This window comes from Saccopteryx leptura, chromosome 2 (assembly GCF_036850995.1).
Source record: "Saccopteryx leptura isolate mSacLep1 chromosome 2, mSacLep1_pri_phased_curated, whole genome shotgun sequence".
Classification (NCBI taxonomy): Eukaryota; Metazoa; Chordata; class Mammalia; order Chiroptera; family Emballonuridae; genus Saccopteryx; species Saccopteryx leptura.
Window position 1 is genome coordinate 99,141,968 of NC_089504.1, and position 25,139 is coordinate 99,167,106.

The 25,139-nt window shown below is 37.8% G+C and overlaps 1 protein-coding gene across 1 annotated transcript in view; it reads left to right on the plus strand.

The window, feature by feature from the left end:
* The first annotated feature begins 441 nt into the window (after positions 1-441).
* The window catches only part of LOC136391463 (spermatogenesis-associated protein 31E1-like), a 47,134-nt gene continuing 22,436 nt past the window's right edge, over positions 442-25,139 (plus strand). The window contains exon 1 of the mRNA XM_066363149.1: positions 442-463. Within this exon, the coding sequence (XP_066219246.1) occupies positions 442-463 (22 nt within the window). The remainder of the gene's footprint in view (positions 464-25,139) is intronic.

Below are 25,139 nucleotides of genomic sequence, written 5' to 3' on the forward strand. Positions count from 1 at the left end.
CAATGTACAATGTTCCCTCAAAAATCAGGATTTTACTCGTGGAGTCAGAAAACAAAAATCCTAATGGATTTCTCTCATGCACCTAGCTCAAATCCAGATTGTTTTTTCAAGTAACAGCCAATTCATTCAGAACTAAACTTGACTCACCTTACCCCCTGGCTCAGTTTCTCTGAGACAGTTTTTTGAGAGAGATTACATGACAGGTGTTCAGCTACAACCCTTTGTACCACTTTTGATGATTTGGGGGTCCTTGGCCCCGGGGGTAGGGTTTGGGAAAGGAACAGGAGCTGCTTTGTTGAGCTGACAGGGAACCTCTTTGTACCAGACTGTAAGTATCACTTCAGAAAGGAATCTCCATCAGAGAAAACACTTCCATGAAAAATAAAACCATTCATGAGACAAAATCCAACAGCAGTAAGAGAAAGGAAAGTTGGGCCGTCGATGACTGAAGTCACTGTCGATGGTGAGCTGCCCGGGTGAAGGAGAATTACCAAACCAAACCACATAAGGCACACAGTGAAAAGATTCGAGTAAACCCAACACCTGCAAGGAGGCATACTGCCTGTAAGACCTGTGCAGAAAGCCCCATGAGGCTTTAGAAGATGAGTTCTGTCACCCTGCCCTGGCAGTACTAAATTCTTTAACCACGACGAAGCCAGAGTCATGTAGTAAAGAGTTCAGAAGAAAGAAAGAAAATAAGCTGTCCTGGTCGGTTAGCTCAGAGGTAAGGCATTAGCCGGCATATGCATGTCCCAGTACTATTCCCGGTCAAGGAACACAAAAAAATGACCATTTGCTTCTCGACCCCTCCCTCTTCTCTCCCTTTCTTCTCACTCTTTCTTTCTTCCCCTCCTGCAGCCATGTCTTGAATGGTTTGAGCACTGAGTATAGCTCCATGGCCTCACCTCAGGTGCTAAAATAGCTCAGGTACCGAGCAATGGAACAGTGACTCCAGATCAGCAGAGCATTTTCCAGTAAGAGACTTGGCAGGTGGATCCCGGTTGGGAAACGTGTGGGAGTCTGTCTCTCTTTCTCTCTGCTTCTCATCCTCTTGCTTAATAATAATATATATTTTAAAAGTATATAAGCTTATAAGCCCAGGACTCAAAGAAGAGTGGTGTAAGGAGTCAGTTATAACTTGGGTCTGGATGGTGGAGAAGATAATTCTAGTGAATGACATGCACAGAACATTCCAGTGAAAAACATGGAACTTGTGGTCCTGTGTTAGTAGTTGCTTTATATTCAGAGAACCCCAGTCTGCATTGGGACTGGTGTTAAGGACCCCATCAGGTGAGGCTGGTAAGGTCAGCTTGGAACCAGATAAAGGAAGGTCTTACCAGAGAAAAAGGCAGTTAGAAATTGATCTCCAAAGGAGAGTTCCTATGGAAGTTCTGAAGCTTCTCAACAACTGCCACTCCAGCCAGGAGGTCTGGGTGCTGCCAGCTGCCACTGTGTGTCCTTCCCACCTCCACTTGTGTAGCACAGCTGTATGGGTCTGAAAGGCTCATTAACATGAAAGCCACGTTCTGATGTCAGGAGTTATTAAACAGCAAGAAATTGGAAAGAAAGCCAAACCATCACATTGTCCCAACTTCACTGATTGGACCACTTTCTGAGTACTTCCTTACTGCTCCACTGCCAGTAACTGCACACCTAGAGGAAGTGTTACTAAGATACTGCCTTGCTTCTATCTTATCCAAGAGACTCCATAGTCTTGCATTGAGGACATACGTCTAATTCATCCCATGTGTGTTCAGGAAATGATGTTGTCTTTCTATGTAATTTGTTTCAGATTTTATAATTTGGTCTTTGATTTATTTTGAATTAATTTTTTGTGCAGGGGGACAAACTGTAGTCAAGTTTCACTCTTTTGCATGTGGCATTACACTTTTCCCAGCATCACTATTGAAGAGGCTTTCTTTTCTTCGTTGTTTGTTTTTGGCTCTTCTGTCAAAAATTATTTGCCTATATGCATGTGGTTTTATTTCTGGGTTCTTGATTCTGTTCCATTGGTCTCTGTGTTTGTTTCTCTTCCAATACCATGCTGTTTTGATTATCCTAGCTCTGAAGTGTAATTTGAAGTCAGGTGGTGTGATACCTCCAGCTTTGTTCTTTTCTCTCAGGATTGCTTTGGCTAATTAGAGGCGTTTGCGGTTCGATACAAATCTGATTATTTTGTTCTATTTCTTTAAAAAATTGAAATTTTGATGGAAATGTTATTACATCTGTATATTGTTTTAGGTAATCTTAAATTTTATTATGTTGATTTTTCAAATCCATGAAAAATGAGTATCTTTTCATTACATTGTGTCTTTTTCAATCTCTTTTAATAATGCTTTGTAATTCTTAGTACATAGGTCCTTCACATCATTTGCTAACTTTATTCCTAGGTATTTTATTCTTTTGATTGCAATTGCAAAAGAAATTTTTTTCAGAGGTTTCCCTTATACTATATAAGAAAACAGTGCATTTTTATACATTGAATTTGTATCCTGCAACTTCATTGTATTTGTTTATTGTTTCTAATAGATTTTAGTAGCATTTTTAGGGTTTTTTATATACAGAATCGCATCATCTGTGACTAGGCCTTCCAGACTATGTTGAATAAGAGTGGTGGAAGTGAGCACCCTTGTCTTGGTCCTGATTTTAGAGGAAAAGCTTTCAGTTTTTTATTGCTGACTCTCATATTGGCTGAGGATTTCTCATATATGACCTTTATTATGTTGAGGTACATTCCTTCTGTACCCATTTTTTAAAATCATAAATGGATGTTGTATCTTATCAAATGCTTTTTCTGCATCTATTGATAATATCATATAATTTTTATCCTTTGTTTTGTTAATGTGGTATATCATACTGATCGATTTGCTTATGTTGAACTATCCTTGTGCCTCTGGAATGAAACCCATTTGATCATGTTGTATTATTTTTAATGTAATATTGTATTCAATTTGCTAGTATTTTGTTTAAGATTTTTGTATCTGTATTCATTAGAGATATTTGGTCTGTAGTTTTCTATTTTTGTGTTATCCTTGCCAGGTTTTGGTATCAGGGTTATGTTGGCCTCATAAAATGTGTTAGGGGGTATAGCTTCTTCTATTTTTTGGAAGACTTTGAGAAGGCTAGGTACCAAATCTTCTTTGAATGCTTGGTAGAATTCACTAGTGAAGCTATCTAGTCTAGGACTTTTAGTTTTTAAGAGTATTTTTATGGTTGTTTCCACTCTTCAGTGTTTATTGGTCTATTTAGATTTTTTAATTCTTCAGGATTCAGTCTAAAAAAGGTTTATAGTTCTAAGAACTTATAGATTTCTTTTGGTTATTGAAATTGATAGTACATAGTCTTTCATAGTATTTTAGTATAATCCTTTATGTATCTCTGATGTCTGTGCTAACTTCTCTTTCATTCCTGATTTTGTTTATATGAGTCTTTTCTTTCGTTTTTAGTGAGTCTAGAGCTGTCAGTGGAATTTTAAGGTCACCAATGATGACTGCGTCTTTCTCTATATCTCCTTTCATTTCTGTTCGTAGTTACTTTATATATTTTGATGCTCCCTGATTGGGTGCACATATATTAAGAAGTGTTATGTCTTCTTGATATAGTGCTCCCTTTGTCATTAGAATATGTCCATCTTTATCTTTTGTTAACTTTGTTATCATGAAATCTATTTTGTCATATGTAAGTATGGCTACACCTGCTTTTCCTTGGATGTTATTTGCTTGTAGAATCATTTTCCACCTTTTCACTTTGAATCTACTTTTGTTCATGCAGCTTAGATGTGTCTTCTGAAGGCAGCAAATGGTTGGGTTTGCTTTTTGATCCAACCTGTTAGTCTATGCCTCTTTATGTTGAATTCAGTCCCCTTATATTTAGGGTGTTTATTTTTTTTTTTTTTTTTTTTTTTTTTACGTTTTTCTGAAGCTGGAAACAGGGAGAGACAGTCAGACAGACTCCCGCATGCGCCCGACCGGGATCCACCCGGCACGCCCACCATGGGGCGACGCTCTGCCCACCAGGGGGCGATGCTCTGCCCATCCTGGGCGTCGCCATGTTGCGACCAGAGCCACTCTAGCGCCTGGGGCAGAGGCCACAGAGCCATCCCCAGCGCCCGGGCCATCTTTGCTCCAATGGAGCCTTGGCTGCGGGAGGGGAAGAGAGAGACAGAGAGGAAAGCGCGGCGGAGGGGTGGAGAAGCAAATGGGCGCTTCTCCTATGTGCCCTGGCCGGGAATCGAACCCGGGTCCTCCGCACGCTAGGCCGACGCTCTACCGCTGAGCCAACCGGCCAGGGCCTAGGGTGTTTATTGATGCATGCAGATTCCTGTAGCAATTTTATCTTGTTATCTGATAGTGCTGTTTCCATTTCTTCTTTTCCTTTGTGTACCTGTCTCTTTTGTTGGTGTACTCCATACTTCTTTTTTTCTCTCTTTTTAAGTAGCTGTCTCAGTTGTGTATGTTTGTGTATGTGTGTGTGTGTGTGTGTGTGATTACCATTAGGTTTATGAAAAAGAATGTTTTATGTATACAATAGTCCTTTTTTATTATTAAATTTAATGCAGTGACATTGATAAATCAGGGTACATATGTTGAGAGAAAACATCTCCAGATTACTTTGACATTTGATTTTGCTGTATACCCCTCCCTCAAAGTCAAATTGTCTTTTTTCACCTTCTTTCTGGTTTTCTTTGTGCCCCAACCCTCCCCCACCCCCTCTCTCCTTTCTCGCCCCCTCCCCCCACATTCCTCACCCCCGTTGCCATCTCATTCTTGTTCATGTCTCTGAGTCCCATTTTTATGTCTCATCTATGTATGGGTTCATATAGTTCTTAGTTTTTTCGATTTACTTATTTCACTCTGTATAATGTTATCAGGGTCCATCCATGTTATTGTAAATGATCCGATGTCATCATTTCTTATGGCTGAGTGGTATTCCATAGTATATATGTACCAAACCTTTTTAATCCACTCGTCCTCTGACGGACACTTGGGCTGTTTCCAGATTTTGGCTATTGTGAACAATGCTGCTGCAAACATAGGGGTGCATTTCTCTTTTTGGAGCCGTTCTATGGTGTTCTTGGGGTATATTCCTAAAAGTGGGATAGCTGGGTCAAAAGGCAGTTCGATTTTCAGTTTTTTTGAGGAATCTCCATACTGTTTTCCACAGTGGCTGCACCAGTCTGCATTCCCACCAGCAGTGCAGGAGGGTTCCCTTTTCTCCATATCCTCGCCAGCACTTATTCTGTGTTGTTTTGTTGATGAGCGCCATTCTGGCTGGTGTGAGGTGATATCTCATTGTGGTTTTAATTTGCATTTCTCTAATGAATAGTGATGTTGAGCATTTTTTCATATGCCTATTGACCATGTGTATGACCTCTTTGGAGAAGTGTCTATTCATTTCTTTTTCCCATTTTTTTTATTGGATTGTTTGTCTTCCTGGTGTTGAGATGTACAAGTTCTTTATAAATTTTGGTTATTAACCCCTTATCAGATCAACTGTCAAATATGTTCTCCCATTGTGTAGTTTGTCTTTTTATTCTGTTCTTATTGTCTTTAGCTGTGCAAAATCTTTTTAGTTTGATATAGTCCCATTTGTTTATCCTGTCTTTTATTTCCCTTGCCCTTGGAGATAAATCAGCAAATATATTGCTCCGAGAGATGTTGGAGAGCTTACTGCCTATGTTTTCTTCTAAGATGCTTATGGTTTCACGGCCTACATTTAAATCTTTTATCCATTTTGAGTTTATTTTTGTGAGTGGTGTAAGCTGGTGGTCTAGTTTCATTTTTTTGCAGGTACCTGTCCAATTTTCCCAAAACCATTTGTTAAAGATGCAGTCTTTACTCCATTGTATTTCCTTACCTCCTTTGTCAAATATCAGTTGTCCATAGAGCTGTGGGTTTATTTCTGGGTTCTCTGTTCTGTTCCATTGATCTATATGCCTGTTATCATGCCAGTACCAGGCTATTTTGAGTACAACGGCCTTGTAGTATAACTTGATATCAGGAAGTGTGATACCTCCCCCTTTATTCTTCTTTTTTAAGATTGCTGAGGCTATTTGTGTTCTTTTTTGGTTCCATATAAATTTTCAAAATATGTGATCTATATCTTTGAATTATGTCATTGGTATTTTAATTGGTATTGCATTGAATTTATAGATTGCTTTGGGTAATATAGACATTTTAATGATGTTTATATCTCCTAACCATGAGCACGGTATATGCTTCCACTTGTTTGTATCTTCCTTGATTTCTTTTATCGATGCTTTGTAATTTTCCGAGTACAAGTCTTTAGTCTCTTTCTTTAGGTTTACTCCTAGGTCTTTTATTTTTTTGGTTGTAATAGTGAAGGGGATTGTTTCCTTAATTTCTTTTTCTGATTGTTTATTGTTGGCATATAAAAATGCCTCTGATTTCTGAATATTGATTTTATATCCTGCCACTTTGCTGATTTCATTTATCAGGTCCAGTAGTTTTTTGACTGAGACTTTAGGGTTTTTTATATACAATATCATATCATCTGCAAATAATGATAGTTTTACTTCTTCTTTTCCAACTTTAATGCCTTTTATTTCTTCTTGTCTGATTGCTGTGGCTAGGACTTCCAGGACTATGTTAAATAAGAGTAGTGAGAGGGGGAACCCCTGCCTTGTTCCTGATCTTAAGGGGATTTCTTTTAATTTTTGCCCGTTGAATATGATGTTGGCTGTGGGTTTGTCATAAATGGCTTTTATCATGTTGAGGTTTGTACCCTGTATTCCCACTTTGTTGAGAGTTTTGATCATGAATGGGTGCTGATATTATCAAATGCTTTTTCTGCACCTATTAAAATGATCATGTGGTTTTTCTCCTTCTTTTTGTTTATGTGATGAATCACATTGATTGATTTGTGAATATTGTACCAGCCTTGCCTCCCCAGAATAAATACCACTTGATCATGGTGTATAATTTTTTCCATATATTGATAGATCAGGTTTGCTAATATATTGTTGAAGATTTAGCATCTATATTCATCAGTAATATAGGCCTATAATTTTCTTTATTTGTGTTGTCTCTGCCTGGTTTTGGAATCAGAATTATGCTCGCCTCATAAAAGGAGCTTGAACATCTTTCTTCCTCTTGAATTTTTTGAAATAGCTTGAGAAGGATAGGATTTATTTCTTCTTTGAATATTTGGTAGAATTCACTTGTGAAGACATCAGGCCCAGGACTGTTGTTTGTTGGGAGGTTTTTGATAACTGTTTCGATCTCATTTGGTGTAATCGGTCTGTTTAAGTTTTCTGATTCTTCCAGATTGATTTTTGGAAGATTGCATGTTTCAAGGAATTTGTCCATTTCATCTAGATTGTCTAATTTTTTGGCATACAATTCTTCATAGTATTTTCTTACAATATTTTGTATTTCTGTTGTGTCATTTGTTATTTCTCCACTCTCATTTCTAATTTTATTTATTTGAGTCCTCTCTCCTTTTTCTTGGTGAGTCCAGTTAAAGGTTCACCAATCTTGTTTACCTTTTCAAAGAACCAGCACCTAGTTTCATTGATCCTCTGTATTGTTTCTTTAGCCTCTATGTCATTTATTTCTGCTCTCATCTTTATTATTTCCTTCCTTCTACTACATTTGGACTTTACTTGCTGTTCTTTTTCTAGTTCTTTTAGATGCAGGGTTAAGTTGTTTATTTGAACTTTTTCTAGCTTCTTAAAGTGTGCCTGTAGTGCTATGAACTTCCCTCTCAGTACTGCTTTTGCTGTGTCCCATAAATTTTGAGTTGTTCTATGCTCATTGTCATTTGTTTCTAGAAATTTTTTTATTTCTTCTTTGATCTCATTCTTAATCCATTCGTTATTTAACAACCTGCTATTTAGTTTCCATGTGTTTGAGAATTTTTGAGCTTTTTTGTTGTGGTTGATTTCTAGTTTCATGCCGTTGTGATTGGAGAAAGTGCTTGATATGATTTCAATCTTCTTAAATTTGTTGAGACCACTTTTGTGCCCTAACATGTGGTCTATCCTAGAGAATGTACCATAAGCACTTGAAAAGAATGTATATTCTGCTGCTTAATGGTGAAAGGTTCTAAAGATATATTAAATTCAGTTGATCTAGTGTGTCCAGTATGTCTGCTGTTTCTTTGTTAATTTTCTGTCTTGAGGATCTATCTAGTGATGTTAGTAAGGTATTGAAATCCCCTACTATTATAATATTGCTGTTGATATCACCCTTTAAATCCATCCAAGTCCGCTTTATATATTTAGGTGATCCTATATTAGGTGCATAGATATTTATAATAGTTATATCTTCCTGTTGAATTACTCCCTTTATCATAATGTAGGGGCTTTCTTTATCTCTTACTATATCCTTTGTTTTAAAGTCCAATTTGTCTGATATAAGTATTGCTACCCCAGCTTTTTTTTCATTTCCATTTACATGAAATGTTTTTTTTTTTCCATCCTTTTACATTCAATCTATGTGTATCTTTTGTTTTAAGGCATGTCTCTTGTAGACAGCATATGTACGGGTTCTGTTTTCTTATCCACGCAGCTAGCCTATGTCTTTTGATTGGATCATTTAATCCATTTACATTTATGGTTATTATTGATATGTAGTTGTTTATTGCCATTTTATTTTTTAAAGCTGTATTCTTTTTTTGCTACATTCCTTTCCCACTTTGATCTGTTTAAAACAAGCCCCTTAACATTTCCTGCAGCACTGGTTTGGTGGTAATGAATTCCTTGAGTTGTTTTTTGTCTGGGAAGCTTTTAATTTTAAACAATAGCCTTGATGGATAAAGTAGTCTTGGTTGTAGGGTCTTATTCTGCATTACCTTGAATATTTCTCGCCATTCACTCAGTTCATCTCCTGAAGGGTTCTCTTGTGGTTTCATTTGGATTGCACTTTTTTGTCTTCTCATTGTCTGTGTTTGGGTGTTTTGTTTGTAGAGTTGGTTGACTCTAGGCTTGGTGTTGTCTGCCTCCAGTTTTCAGTTGTGTTTCTAGGTCTTCTTGGGTTGGTATCAGCTATTATTTGTAACCCACTTTCGGATTTGGGCAGCTTTGAAGTCTTGAATTGTTTGTTTTCTTAACAGATGATAGTCTTATTTACTGATCTCAGCAGGGGGCTACCTTGAAACTGTATCCAGGAATGCGATGGGTGTAACTTGAGACTCTGAAGGCCTCTTCCACCAACTAATCTCTCTGGGGGCAGGGTGTTTTCTCAGCTTCAGTAGGGAAAAGTTTATCTCAGATCTTCATGGAGACCTGAGTTACTGCTCCTCCTCCCCACTTCTTGTTTTCAGCTGTGTCTTGTTGCGCTGATTGGAGCTGGAGAGATGTCTGGAGATCTCTGATCCGGAAGCAATTCAGTACTGTTTTGTAAAAGGGTCAGTCACTCCCCCAGCAGAATGAAATAGTTGACTGGTTTGAATAATTCTGAGTTCTGGAAGGAAACTGAAGATTGCTACTCTGGGGACATAGGAACTGCCCCTGGTCCCCACAATAAGCAGTGTCATTGGGCAGGGTGACCTTGTCTGTGGGGACAGAGTGGGAAAGGGAATGCTGTCAAGGCAGCACATCATATTGAAGTGTGCTTTGGGTCATGCACTACCGTGACCCAATGTGGGGAAAGTCAGGCAGTGCCAACGTGGATCAGAAGCACAGTGTTTATTCAGATTACACATGGCTCCCGGAGTGAGTCAAGGAAATGGTGCCGTTAGGAGCATGACCGACAAATTTCCCCAAAATTTCAATAAGTTCATCAACCAGAGACAAGAAAAAAAATCAATCCTTGTAGCATCTGAGAGTCCCACTCACTGAAAATGAAGGTATGATCAAGCAAAAAATTGACTAAATATATAATCAACCCTGAAGGAAATAAGACGGAGAAAGGAACACTCCACCTTCTTCACTAACCTGAGCAAAGGCTGCTTTCACTTGGAATTCAGATAGAATTGGGCGGGCTAAGGGTATGGAGGAAGCAAGGCTGTGGCACAGACGTTCAAGCCAAGGAAAGAGTGTGCCCGCGGCGACTCACCCCACATGAGCTAACGCCCGCACCGTCCCCGGCAAGGACGGGCGAGCAGCAGCTGCCAGCAGCGTGTGGGGAGTGCGCCAAAGCAAACTTCCCTATGCCCAAGCTTCTCTGGTTGGGCGGGGTGCCTCACCCAGCCATTCAAGCTAACAATCAAGCATTGGGGGAGGGGCGCATGGGCAGCTTGCAGTCTCCTTCCTGGAGCAGATCCAAACACTGAAATTAGCTTAACCCACAGTCTGCTCACCTCCTAACTGACCTATGCAGTTCTAACTGACAAGATCTCTCTCAGTTCAGCAATCTAAGACAAGAGGTGTGATATTTTTTAGTGCCTCTTGCTAAAGGCACTAAAGGGGTGGGGGCAACTTCTGATTGGCAGAGATTTCATGCTCAGGGATATACACTAACAAGAGGGACTTGACACCTGTTAGGACCTCCTGTACTGTAGGCAACGACTAGGGCATATTCTTCTCAGCCAGAAAAGGTTACAAATTGCAAAAAACCTGGGGAGAGTGGTCCCACAGAGTGCTATGCGTGCTGAACAGGCCTGGAGGCTCATAGAAAGTCATCTTGAGTCATTGGCTCTTAGCCCTGCCTGATTATGCTGGCAGCTCTAACTGACAGAACCTTAACCAGAGCCCTGCATTGAGTGGGGATAGAGTGGGGATTTGCCAGCTCTTTCAGCCTCTTACTCCCCAGGCAGAGGCAGTGGCAGCCTTATAGCTGGATCATCAGGCTGCTAATTCAGGAAGGAGAGACTAGGAGAGAGGCTCGGGGAAAACGGACTCTCTCATTGTCAGAGCCTGCAAACGCTAACAAGCCTTGACAACCAACGAGACTGAAGCCTAATATATGACATCGCCATAGAGTCTCATCAACTGCAAATCTCTACCTAAGCCTGCCACAAGGGCAGAGCCTGGGGTACAGAGTCACTGACCAGGAAGAGGGAGAGGAAAGAAAAAGGAAGAAGTTAACCTCTCAAAATCAAGAAAAATCCACAGACTTTATAAATTGTTACACTATTTTTTTTTGTTTCTTTCATCTTCTTGCCTTTATTATCATTTCTTTTTCCTCCACCTTGGTCCTTTTATTCTCTGCCCATCTTATTCTTTCCTCTTCTTGAACTACACTGCACATAAGTGTTACATTTCCCATTTCTTTCTTTTCTTCTTCCTTTCTCTCCATGTAGGTTACACTCCAAAACCCTTAACTCACTCTCTCACTCTCTGTCTTTTTATTTTTTTCTTTTTTCTTCTTTTCCTTTTCCCCTTTTTATTTATCCAACCAAACTATTAGTTTCTTTCTTTTGCTTTTACTTTTCCTCTCATTCAATCCTCAATCACAAACAAATTATTTTATTTGGGACTGAAATTTTTTTTGTGGCACTTTGGGTGATTTTGCTTTGCCTTTTAACTCATTAGCATTCCTCACAAACCAGGCTCTTCATTCTATCTAGTTTTTGCTCCACATAATACAATAGTAATTTTTCATTTTTTTTCCTTTTTCCTGTTTTCCTCTTATCCCTCTCATTATATCTCTTAGTCGACCATCACTTAAAAGCAAATTATTTTATACTTGACCCAAATTTTTTCCTTTTTTTGCAATTTGTGAGTCCCTACCTTCTTTTTTGCCCCTTAAACACTTCCCCCCAACTCAGGCCCTCCATTATATGAAGATTTTGTTCCATTTAGAATAATATAATTCACAGTTCATAATGATATTTTCCCAAGGAGGAGGGGGCAGGAGGGAAAAAGAAGAAAAAAAAGGGGAAATAATCATTTTTTTTTCCAAAATTTCCCCCCTTTTTTTACTTTTTATTCTTTATTAATTCTCATTAGTTCTATCAACAAGACCATACTCAGATGCCATTAAGAAAAAGGAAATCGAATATCATGGATACAAAAGATAGAGAAGTAGCACAAATAGATGCGGAAAAATCTATGGAGAAAAAATTTAATAATTGGAAACCTTGGAGCTAAATGACAGAGAATTTAAAATAGAAATCCTAAAACTCAGAGATATACAAGAAAACACAGAAAGGCAATTTAGGGAGCTCAGAAAACTCAATGAACACAAAGAATATATTACCAAGGAAATTGAAACTATAAAAACAAATCAAACAGAGATGAAAAACTCAATTCATGAGCTGAAAAATGAGGCAACAAGCTTCACTAATAGAACAGGCCAGATAGAAGGTATGATTAGTGACATAGAAGACAAACAACTTTAGGCACAACAGAGAGAAAAAGAAAGAGAGACTCAAAAATTTTTTTAAAAAATGGGAAAGCTCTACAGCAATTGTCTAACTCCATCAAAAAAAAATAACATAAGAATAATAGGTATATCAGAGGGAGAAGAGAGAGAAAGTGGAATGGAGAATATATTTAAACAAATAATAGAAAAGAACTTCCCAAGCCTGTGAAAGAACTAAAGCCTCAAATTCAAGAAAAAAAAGAGAACACCGAGTTTTCTTAACCACAACAAATCTACTCCAAGGCACATCATAATGAAATTGACACAAACCAATGACAAAGAAAAAATTCTCAAGGCGGCCAGGGAAAAGAAGAATACAACATATAAAGGAAGGCCTATTAGATTATCATCAGATTTCTCAGCAGAAACTCTACAAGCTAGAAGAGAGTGGACCCCAATATTTAAAGCCCTGAAAGAGAGGAACTTTCAGCCAAGAATACTATACGCATCAAAGCTATCCTTCAAATATGAAGGAGAAATAAAAACATTCACAGATACAGAAAAGATGAGGAAATTTATCATCAGAAAACCCCCACTCCAGGAAATACTAAAGGGGGATTTCCAAACAGATACAAAGAACAAAACTAAACAAAACCACAAGTAAAAGCTCCACCAAGAACACAATATAACCAAATTTAAACTGTGACAACAAAAGCAATAAAAAGGGGAGAGGACAGAGATTAACAGTAGCAAAGGATGATGGAGTGCAGAAACACCCACAAGATAGGGTAGTACAATGAATATGGTAGGTACCCTTTCCATTACTTAATGGTAACCACCCTTGAAAAAACCACAACAGAAGCACATGATTTAAAAAGGTAGCAACAGAAGAAAGAAGTATGGAATACAAAAAAACAAAAACAAATGATAGAAAAACAAAAGTGAAGAGTCAAACAAGATACAAAACTAACAGAAAGCAATTTATAGAATGGCAATAGGGAAACCACAAGTGTCAATAATTACACTGAATGAAAATGGATTAAACTCACCAATAAAAAGACACAGAGTAGCAGAATGGATTAAAAAAATCCAACTCTATGCTGCCTACAAGAAACACACTTAAGCAACAAGGATAAAAACAAATTCAGAGGACCTGAAGATGGCAGTGAAATAGGCAGATGCACAGATGCCCAGCTCTCACCACCACACTGGAATACAAATCAATAATGGAAACGTCAGAGTGAAAAACCAACTCTGGACTACAAGAACAGCTCTCAAAAACCAAGGAGCAAAGAAGAAGCCACAACAACCCTGGTAGGCAGCACCTGAATCTCCCCTGTTTACAGGAACAAAGGGACAGGTGAGGCTGAGAGCTCAAAGGGGATCTCACTCCAGGGAAAAGAGCAGAAAATACTGCTCACAGCCACTTGCCTGGTGACCAGGGAGCGAGGTGTGTTGAAAAGAACAGCTTATCTCCAAAGTGGAAAGGAGAGTGAGAGGGACAGACTGTGAGGGGCTAAGGAATGCAGGAGATGACCTAAAAAAGCTGACTCATCCTTGCTGGATGCAGCCATAGCTGGGGGAGGGACTGACCCTTCCACAAAACGGTACTGAATTGCTTCCGGATCAGAGATCTACAGACATCTCTCCAGCTCCAACCAGTGCAACAAGACACAGCTGAAAACAAGATGTGGGGAGGAGGGGCAGTAACTCAGGTCTCCATGGAGATCTGAGATACACCTCCTCCTACTGAAGCTAAGAAAACACCCTGTACCCAAAGAGATTAGTTGGTGGAAGAGGCCTTCAGAGTCTCAGGTTACACCCATTGCATTCCTGGATACAGTTTCAAGGAAGCCCCCTGCTGAGATCAGTAAACAAGACTATCACCTGTTAAGAAAACAAACAATTCAAGAATTCAAAGCTTCCCAAATCCAAAAGTGGGTTACAAATAATAGCTGATACCAACCCAAGAAGACCTAGAAATAACACAACTGAAAACTGAAGGCAGACAACACAAGCCTAAACTCTACCAACTCTACAAACAAAACACCCAAACACAGACAATGAGAAGACAAAAAAGTGCAATCCAAATGAAACCACATGAGAAACCTTCAGGAGATGAACTGAGTGATATGGAAATAATCAAACTTCCAGATATGGAGTTCAAAATAATGATTGTAAGGATGCTTTGGGATCATAGAACAACAATGGATGGTCATTATGAATACCTAAATAAAGAAATAGCAAGAATAATAAAGAATCAGTCAGAGATGACAAATACAATATCAGAAATAAAGACCACAATGGAAGGAATTAAAAACAGAATAGATAGAGCTGAGGATCGAATCAGCGAATTGGAGGACATCTGCAATGAAAGCATGAAAGCAGAGGAGAAAAAAGAAAAGACTCAAAAAGTCTGAGGAAACTCTTAGAGAGCTCTGTGAAAACATGAAGAGAAATAACATCTGCATCATAGGGGTTCCTGAAGAAAAAGAACAAGAACAAGGGATAGAGACTTTGTTCAAGCACATCGTAGGTGAAAACTTCCCTCAATGAAGGTAGGAGAACTGCTCACAATCTCAGTAAGCACAGAGGACTGCATTAAAGAGAAACCCAAAGAAACCTACACCAAGACACATCATAATTAAAATACCAAAGCTAAGCGATAAAGAGGAAATATTAAAAGCTGCATGAGAAAAAAAAAAGCTATCACCTAGAAAGGAGAGCCCATAAGGATGACATCTGACTTCTCAACAGAAACACTTGAGGCCAGAAGGGAATGGCAAGAAATATTCAAAGTAAAGCAGAACGAGACCCTACAACCAAGACTACTTTATGCAGCAAGGCTATCATTTAAAATTGAAAGAGAAATAAAAAGCTTCCCAGACAAAAAACAACTCAAGGAATTCATTACAAACATACCAATGCTGCAGGAAATGTTAATTGGCCTGTTTTAAACAGATCAAAGAGGGAAAAGAATGTAGCAAAAAAAGAATACAGCTTTAAAAAATAAAATGGCAATAAACAACTACATATCAATAATAACCATAAATGTAAATGGATTAAATGATCCAATCAAAAGACATAGGCTAGCTGCGTGGATAAGAAAACAGAACCCATACATATGCTGTCTACAAGAGACACACCTTAGAACAAAAGATACACATAGATTGAAGGTAAAAGCATGGAAAAAAACATTTTGTGCAAATGGAAATGAAAAAAAAGCTGGGGTAGCAATACTTATATCAGACAAATTGGACATTAAAACAAAGGATATAGTAAGAGATAAAGAAGGCCACTACATAATGATAAAGGGAGTGATCCAACAGGAAGATATAACTATTTTAAATATCTATGCACCTAATATAGGAGCACCCAAATATATAAAGCAGACTTTGATGGGTTTAAAGGGTGAGATCAACAGCAATATTATAATAGTAGGGGATTTCAATACCCCACTAACATCACTAGATAGATCCTCAAGAATAAAAATTAACAAAGAAATGGCAGACTTATTGGACACACTAGATCAACTCTATTTAATAGATATTTTTAAAAGTTTTCACCCTAAAGCAGCAGAATATACATTCTTTTCAAGTGCTCATGGTACATTCTCTAGGGCAGACCACATGTTAGGGCACAAAAGTGGTCTCAACAAATTTAAGAAGATAGAAATCATATCAAACACTTTCTCCAATCACAACAGCATGAAACTAGAAATCAACCACAACAAAAAAGCTCAAAAATTCTCAAACACATGGAAACTAAATAGCAGGTTGTTAAATAACGAATGGATTAAGAATGAGATCAAAGAAGAAATAAAAAAATTCTAAAAACAAATGACAATGAGCATAGAAAAACTCAAAATTTATGGGACACAGCAAAAGCAGTACTTAGAGGGAAGTTCATAGCACTACAGGCACACTTTAAGAAACTAGAAAAACTTCAAATAAACAACTTAACCCTGCATCTAAGAGAACTAGGAAAAGAACAGCAAGAAAAGCCCAAATGTTGTAGATGGAAAGAAATAATAAAGATGAGAGCAGAAATAAATGACATAGAGGCTAAAGAAACAATACAGAGGATCAATGAAACTAGGAGCTGGTTCTTTGAAAAGGTAAACAAGATTGGTGAACCTTTAACTGGACTCACCAAGAAAAAGGAGAGAAGACTCAAATAAATAAAATTAGAAATGAGAGAGGAGAAATAACAACTGACACAACAGAAATACAATATATTGTAAGAAAATACTATGAAGCCCTGGCCGGTTGGCCCAGTGATAGAGAGTTGGCCTGGCATGCTGAAGTCCTGGGTTCGATTCCTGGCCAGGGCACACAGGAGAAGTGCCCATGTGCTTCTCCACCCCTCCCCCTCTCCTTCCTCTCTGTCTCTCTCATCCCCTCCCGCAGCTGAAGATCCATTGGAGAAGGGATGGTCCGGGTGCTGGGGATGGCTCCTTGGCCACTGCCCTAGGAGCTAGAGTGGCTCTGGTCACAACAGAGCGATGGCAGGAGGGGCAGACCATCGCCCCCTGGTGGGCAGAGCGTTGCCTCCTGGTAGACGTGCCGGGTGGATCCTGGTAGGGCGCATGCGGGAATCTGTCTGACTGTCTTTCCCCATTTCCAGCTTCAGAAAAATATAATACAAAAAATAAAAAAGAAAGAAAATACTATAAAGAACTGTATGCCAAAAAACTAGACAACCTAGATGAAATGGACAAATTCCTTGAAACATGCAATCTTCCAAAAATCAATGTGGAAGAATCAGAAAACCTAAACAGACTGATTACACCAAATGAGATAGAAACACATAAAAAAACTCCCAACAAAGAAAAGTCCTGGGCCTGATGGCTTCACAACTGAATTCTACCAAATACTCAAAGAAGAACTAACTCCTATCCTTCTCAAACTATTACAAAAAATTCAAGAGGAAGGAAGACTTCCAAGTTCCTTTTATAGGGCGAGCATAATTCTGATTCCAAAACCAGGCAAAGACAACACAAAGAAAGAAAATTATAGGCCAATATCCCTAATGAATATAGATGCAAAATCCTCAACAAAATATTAGCAAACCAGATCCAAAAATATATGGAAAAAATCATACACCAAGATCAACTGGTATTTATTCTGGGGAGGCAAGGATAGTACAATATTTGCATATCAATTAATGTGATTCATCACATAAAAAAAAAGGAGAAAAATCATATGATAATTTCAATAGATGCAGAAAAAGCATTTGATAATATCCAGCACCCATTCCTGATCAAAACTCTCAGCAAAGTGGGAATACAGGGTACAAACCTCAACATGATAAAAGCCATTTATGACAAACCCACAGCCAACATTATACTCAACGGGCAAAAATGAAAAGCAATACCCTTAAGATCAGGAACAAGGCAGGGGTTCCCCCTCTCACCATTCTTATTTAACATAGTCCTGGAAGTCCTAGCCACAGCAATCAGACAAGAAGAAATAAAAGGCATTAAAGTTGGAAAAGAAGAAGTAAAACTATCATTATTTGCAGATGATATGATATTGTATATAAAAAACCCTAAAGTCTCAGTCAAAATACTACTGGACCTGATAAATGAAATCAGCAAAGTGGCAGGATATAAAATCAATATTCAGAAATCAGAGGCATTTTTATATGCCAACAATAAACAATCAGAAAAAGAAATTAAGGAAACAATCCCCTTCACTATTACAACCAAAAAAATAAAAGACCTAGGAGTAAACTTAACCAAGGAGATTAAAGACTTATACTCAGAAAATTACAAAGCATCGATAAAAGAAATCAAGGAAGATACAAACAAGTGGAAGCATATACCGTACTCATGGTTAGGAAGAATAAACATCATTAAAATGTCTATATTACCCAAAGCAATCTATAAATTCAATGCAATACCAATTAAAATACCAATGACATAATTCAAAGATATAGATCACATATTTTGAAAATTTATATGGAACCAAAAAAGAACACAAATAGCCTCAGCAATCTTAAAAAAGAAGAATAAGGGGGAGGTATCACACTTCCTGATATCAAGGTATACTACAAGGCCATTGTACTCAAAACAGCCTGGTACTGGCATGATAACAGGCATATAGATCAATGGAACAGAACAGAGAACCCAGAAATAAACCCACAGCTCTATGGACAACTGATATTTTCCAAAGGAGGTAAGAGCATACATTGGAGTAAAGACAGCCTCTTTAACAAATGGTGTTGGGAAAATTGAAGAGCTACCTGCAGAAAAATGAAACTAGATCACCAGCTTACACCATTCACAAAAATAAACTCAAAATGGATAAAAGACTTAAATGTAGGCTGTGAAACCATAAGCATCTTAGAAGAAAACATAGGCAGTAGGCTCTCCAACATCTCTCGCAATGATATATTTGCTAATTTATCTCCAAGGGCAAGGGAAATAAAAGACAGGATAAACGAATGGGACTATATCAAACTAAAAAGATTTTGCACAGCTAAAGACAATAAGAACAGAATAAAAAGACAAACAACACAATGGGAGAACATATTTGACAGTCATTTTGATAAGGGGTTAATAACCAAAATTTATAAAGAACTTGTACATCTCAACACCAGGAAGACAAACAATCCAATAAAAAAATGGGAAAAAGAAATGAGTAGACACTTCTCCAATGAGGATATACAGATGGCCAATAGGCATATGAAAAAATGCTCAACATCACTATTCATTAGAGAAATGCCAATTAAAACCACAATGAGATATCACCTCACACCAGCCAGAATGGCGCTCATCAACAAAACAACACAGAATAAGTGCTGGTGAGGATGTGGAGAAAAGGGAACCCTCCTGCACTGCTGATGAGAATGCAGACTGGTGCAGCCACTGTAGAAAACAGTATGGAGATTCCTCAAGAAACTGAAAATCGAACTGCCTTTTGACCCAGCTCTCCTACCTTTAGGAATATACCCCAAGAACACCATAAAATGGCTCGAAAAGGAGAAATGCATACCCCTGTTTGTGGCAGTATTTTTCACAATAGCGAAGATCTGGAAACAGCCCAAGTGTCTGTCAGAGGACGAGTGGATTAAAAAGCTTTGGTACATATATACTATGGAACACTACTCAGCCATAAAAAATGATGACATCGGATCATTTACAATAACATGGATGGACCTTGGTAACATTTTACGTAGTGAAATAAGGAAATCAGAAAAAACTAAGAACTTTATGAACCCATACATAGATGGGACATAAAAATGAGACTCAGAGACATGAACAAGAATGTGATAGCAACAGGTTGATGGGGTGTGGGGAGGGGGGAGGGGGCGAGGAAGGAGAGAGGGTGTGGGAGAGGGGAGGGGCACAAAGAAAACCAGATAGAAGGTGACAGAAGACAATTTGACTTTGGGGGAGGGGTATACAGCAAAATCAAATGTCAAAATAATCTGGAGATGTTTTCTCTCAACATATGTACCCTGATTTATCAATGTCACTGCATTAAATTTAATTTAAAAAAATTATACAAATAACTGCAAAAAAAAAATCAAAACCCAAATTCAAAGTGAAAGGCTGGATAACAATACTGCAAGCAAATAACATCCAAAAAAAAGTGGGTGTAGCAATACTCATATCTAATAAAGCTGACTAAGAGACAGCAAAAGTACTCAGAGACAAAAAAAGTCATTTCATAATGATTAAGGGGACACTGAATCAAGAAGACATAACAATTCTTAATATATATGCACAAAACCAAGGAGCACCAAAAAATATATATATATAAGAAAGCTACTTACTGACCTAAAAACAAAAACTGACAAAAATACAATCATACTTGGAGACCTCAATACACCGCTGATGGCTCTAGATCGTTCATCCAAACAGAAAATTAATAAAGATATATTGGCCTTCAACAAAACACTAGAGCACCTGGATATGACAAACATCTACAGGACACTTTATCCCAAAGCGACAGAGTATACATTTTTCTCTAGTGTACATGGAACATTCTCAAGAATTGACCGTATGTTGGGCCACAAAAATAACATCAGCAAATTCAGAAAAATTGAAATTGTACCAAGCATATTTTCTGATCATAAAGCCTTGAAACTAGAATTCAACTGCAAAAAAGAGGAAAAAAATCCCACAAAAATGTGGAAACTAAACAACACACTTTTAAAAAATGAAAGGGTCAAAGAAGAAATAAGCACAGAGATCAAAAGATATATACAGACAAATGAAAATGACAATACGACATATAAGAATCTCTGAGATGCAGCAAAAGCAGTAATAAGAGGGAAGTTCATATCACTTCAGGCCTATATGAACAAACAAGAGAGAACCCAAGTGAACCACTTAACTTCACACATTAAGGAACTAGAAGAAGAAGAACAAAGACAACCCAAACCCAGCCGAAGAAAGAAATAAAAATCAGAGCAGAAATAAATGAAATAGAGAACAGAAAAACTATAGAAAAAATTAATAAAACAAGGAGCTAGTTCTTTGAAACGATCAAAAAAATTGACAAACCCTTGGCAAGACACACCAAGGAAAAAAGAGAAAGGACTCATATAAACAAAATCCAAAATGAAAGAGGAGAAATCACCACAGACATCATAAATATAAAAAGAATTATGATAGAATACTACAAAAAACTATATGCCACCAAATTCAACAATCTAGAAAATAATGGATAAATTCCAGAACAATACAACCTTCCTAGACTGAGTCATGAGAAGCAAAAAGCCTAAACAGACCAATTAGCAGGGAGGAAATAGAAAAAACTATTAAAAACCTTCCCAAAAATAAAAGTCCAGGCCCAGAGGGTTACACTAGTGAATTCTATCAAACATTCAAAGAAGACTTGGTTCCTATTCTACTCAGTCTTCCAAAAAATTGAAGAAGCAATACTTCCAAACACATTTTATGAGGCCAACATAACCCTCATACCGAAACCTGGCAAGGATGGCACAAAAAAAGAAAACTACAGACCAGTATCTCTAATGAATACAGATGCTAAAATACTAAACAAAATACTAGAAAATCGAATACAACATATTAAAATAATCATACATCATGATCAAATGGGATTCATCCCAGAATCTCAAGGATGGTTAATCATAATGTAAAACGGTTAACGTAATATACCATATCAACAAAACAAAGAACAAAAACCACATGATGTTATCAATAGATGCAGAAAAGACATTCAATAAAATACAACACAACTTTATGTTTAAGACACTCAACAAAATGGGTATAAAAGGAAAATATCTCAACATGATGAAGGTCATACATGATAAAACATCAGCCAACATCATATTAAATGGCATAAATCTGAGGACTTTCCCTCTTAAATCAGAAACAAGACAGGGTTGTCCACTCTTATTTAACATGGTGCTAGAAGCTCTGGCCAGAGTAATCAGACAAGAGAAAGAAATAAAAGCCATCCATATCGAAAAAGAAGAGGTAAAGGTATCACTTTTTCCAGATGATATGATCCTGTACATCAAAAACCCCAAAGACTGCACAAAAAGACTACTAAAACAATAAACCGATACAGTAAGGTCGCAGGATACAAAATTAATATACAAAAGTCCATAGCCTTTCTATATGCCAACAATGAAATATTAGAAAATAAACTCAAAAAAATAATCTCCTTCACGATTGCAAAAACAACAAAAATATACCTAGGAATAAACATAACAAAGAATGTAAAGGACCTATATAACGAAAACTACAAAGCATTGTTAAGGGAAATCAGAAAAGATACAATGAGATGGGAAAATATTCCTTGTTCTTGGATAGGAAGAATAAATATAATCAAAATGGCCATATTACCCAAAGCAATTTATAAATTTAATGCAATTCCCATCAAAATTCCAATGACATTTTTTAAAGAAATGGAACAAAAAATCATCAAGTTTATTTGGATCTATAAAAAAACCCTGAATAGCCAAAGCAATCCAAAGGAAAAAGAATAAAGCTGGGGGCATTACAATACCTGACTTCAAACTATATTATAGGGCCACGACAAACAAAAGAGCATGGTATTGGCAGAAAAATAGACACTCAGACCAATGGAACAGAATCAAAACTCCAGAAATAAAACCACATATATATGGTCAAATAATTTTTGATAAATAGGCCAACAACACACAATGGAGAAAAGAAAGCCTCTTCAACAAATGGTGCTGGGAAAACTGGAAAGCCACATGCAAAAGAATGAAACTCGACTATAACTTGTCCCCTTGTACGAAAATTAATTCAAAATGGATCAAAGACCTAAATATAAGACCTGAAACAATAAAGTACATAGAAGAAGACATAGGTACTAAACTCATGGACCTGGGTTTTAAAGAACATTTTATGAATTTGACTCCAAAGGCAAGAGAAGTGAAGGCAAAAATTAATGAATGGGACTACATCAGACTAAGAAGTTTTTGCTCAGCAAGAGAAACTGACAACATAATAAACAGACAGCCAACTAAATGGGAAATGATATTTTCAAACAACAGCTCAGATAAGGGCCTAATATCCAAAATATGCAAAGAACTCATAAAACTCAACAACAAACAAACAAACAATCCAATAAAAAAATGGGAAGAGGACATGAACAGACACTTCTCCCAGGAAGAAATACAAATGGACAACAGATATATGAAAAGATGCTCATCTTCATTAGTTATTAGAGAAATGCAAATCAAAACTACAATGTGATACCACCTCACACCTGTTAGATTAGCTATTATCAACAAGACAGGTAATAGCAAATGTTGGAGAAACTGTCGAGAAAACGGAACCCTCATTCACTGTTGGTGGGAATGTAAAGTAGTACAACCATTATGGAAGAAAGTATGGTGGTTCCTCAAAAAACTGAAAATAGAACTACCCTATGACCCAGCAATCCCTCTACTGGGTATATACCCCAAAAACGCAGAAACATTCATACGTAAAGACACGTGTAGCCACATGTTCATAGCAGCATTGTTCACAGTGGCCAAGACATGGAAACAACCAAAAAGCCCTTCAATAGAAGACTGGATAAAGAAGATGTGGCACATATACACTATGGAATACTACTCAGCCATAAAAAATGATGACATCAGATCATTTACAGCAAAATGGTGGATCTTGATAACATTATACAGAGTGAAATAAGTAAATCAGAAAAAAACAAGAACTGCATTATTCCATACATTGGTGGGACATAAAAATGTTACCAGGGGTGGGGGGAAAACGGGGCGCAAGAGGGAAGGAGGAGAAGGGGAAGGAGAGGGGGAGGGGCACAAAGAAAACTTGATAAAAGGTGACAGAGGACAATCTGACTTTGGGTGATGGGTGTGCAACATAATTGAATGACAAGATAATCTGGACATGTTTTCTTTGAATATATGTAACCTGATTTATTGATGTCACCCCATTAACATTAATAAAAATTTATAAAAAAAATGAGACTAAGAGACATGGACAAGAGTGTGTTGGTTACCGAGGGGGGGGGGGAGGGAAAGAGTGGGAGGAGAAGGAAGAGGGGGAGGGGCACAAAGAAAACTAGATAGAAGGTGACCGAGGACAATCTGAGTTTGGGTGATGGTTATGCAACATAATTGAATGACAGGATAACCTGGACATGTCTTCTTTGAATATATATACCCTGATTTATTGTCACCCCATTAAAATTAATAAAAATTTATTAAAAACAAACAAACAAACAAAAAACAGATGGCCCTCGAGTTCAGCATCTATGCAACTAGAAGCGTGCCTGTCTCCTAATTCACCTGCTGGCGGACCAAGGCATGGTTTACTGCCCCTTAAGTCTGTTTATAAACAAAAGGTGGCAAGGCTTCTACCCTCACATCAAAGAATGAAAAGGCTGAAAACAATAGGACATAAAGCTTCCTTGTTCAAATTTAAATCGTGTTTTTAGGGGCAAAACCAACCAAATAGTTTAATTTGATCCAATATGTGAGTCTTTGCAATAAATAGCTACATTTACATTGAGCTCTGATGTGTTTTGTTTTCATTTGTTTTGTTGAGTTTAAATATAAGGGAACTGAGAAAAAAATATTAATTTACACAAGTTTAAACCTTTTTAGTATGCCAATATCTCTGTGTGACAGGAAGGACTCTTTTTTTTTTTTCCAAGTGAGAGGAGGGGAGATAAACAGACTCCTGCATGCACCCCAAATGGGATCCACCTGGCAACCCTGTCTGAGACCAATGCTGTGCTCTTTGGAGACCATGCTCACAGTGGAACTATTTTTAACACCTGAGGTGGAGTCTCCATAGAGTAATTCTCAGCACCTGGGACAATACACTTGAATTAATCGAGGCACAGCTGTGGGAGGGAAAGAAAAAGAAGTGGAAGCGGGACGGGTGGGGAAGCAGAAGGTCACTTCTCCTGTGTGCCCTGATTGGGAATCAAACCCAGGACATCCACATGCCAGGCCAATGCTCTACCACTGAGTGAAGCTGCCAGGACCAAGAAACTTTTGATAGCTGCCAGGTTCAGTTTCTGAAATAGCATCATTATCTTGAGAAATAGACATACCGACTTTCCTTTGGATGCATCCATTTGTTGCATTTTCAACCACTGTTTTCCACTTAGTCATTCCTTATGGTCTCACTTTGTATCGTTTCTCAAATCAAACTCAGATGTGTGGAAATCAACCTCTTGAAAAGCTACAGCTTCTTAGTGACACTACCTGCTCTCCCATGGGTGTGGCTTTCCATGCTTCAAGGTCACTGCTGTCACTTCAGGCCTGATTATCTAGGAAATGACTGTCTCACTCAGGGGTCACTCAAGTCCCTGCCTCTGTTTTCACTTTGACCTTGCTTTTCTGCTTCTGGGTCATTTCTCAACTGATTAACATCTCCACCTATCTGGTGGACAAAGAAAAAATAAATGAAAGACAATCTAATCTCATTTTCCTGCATCTAGGTGT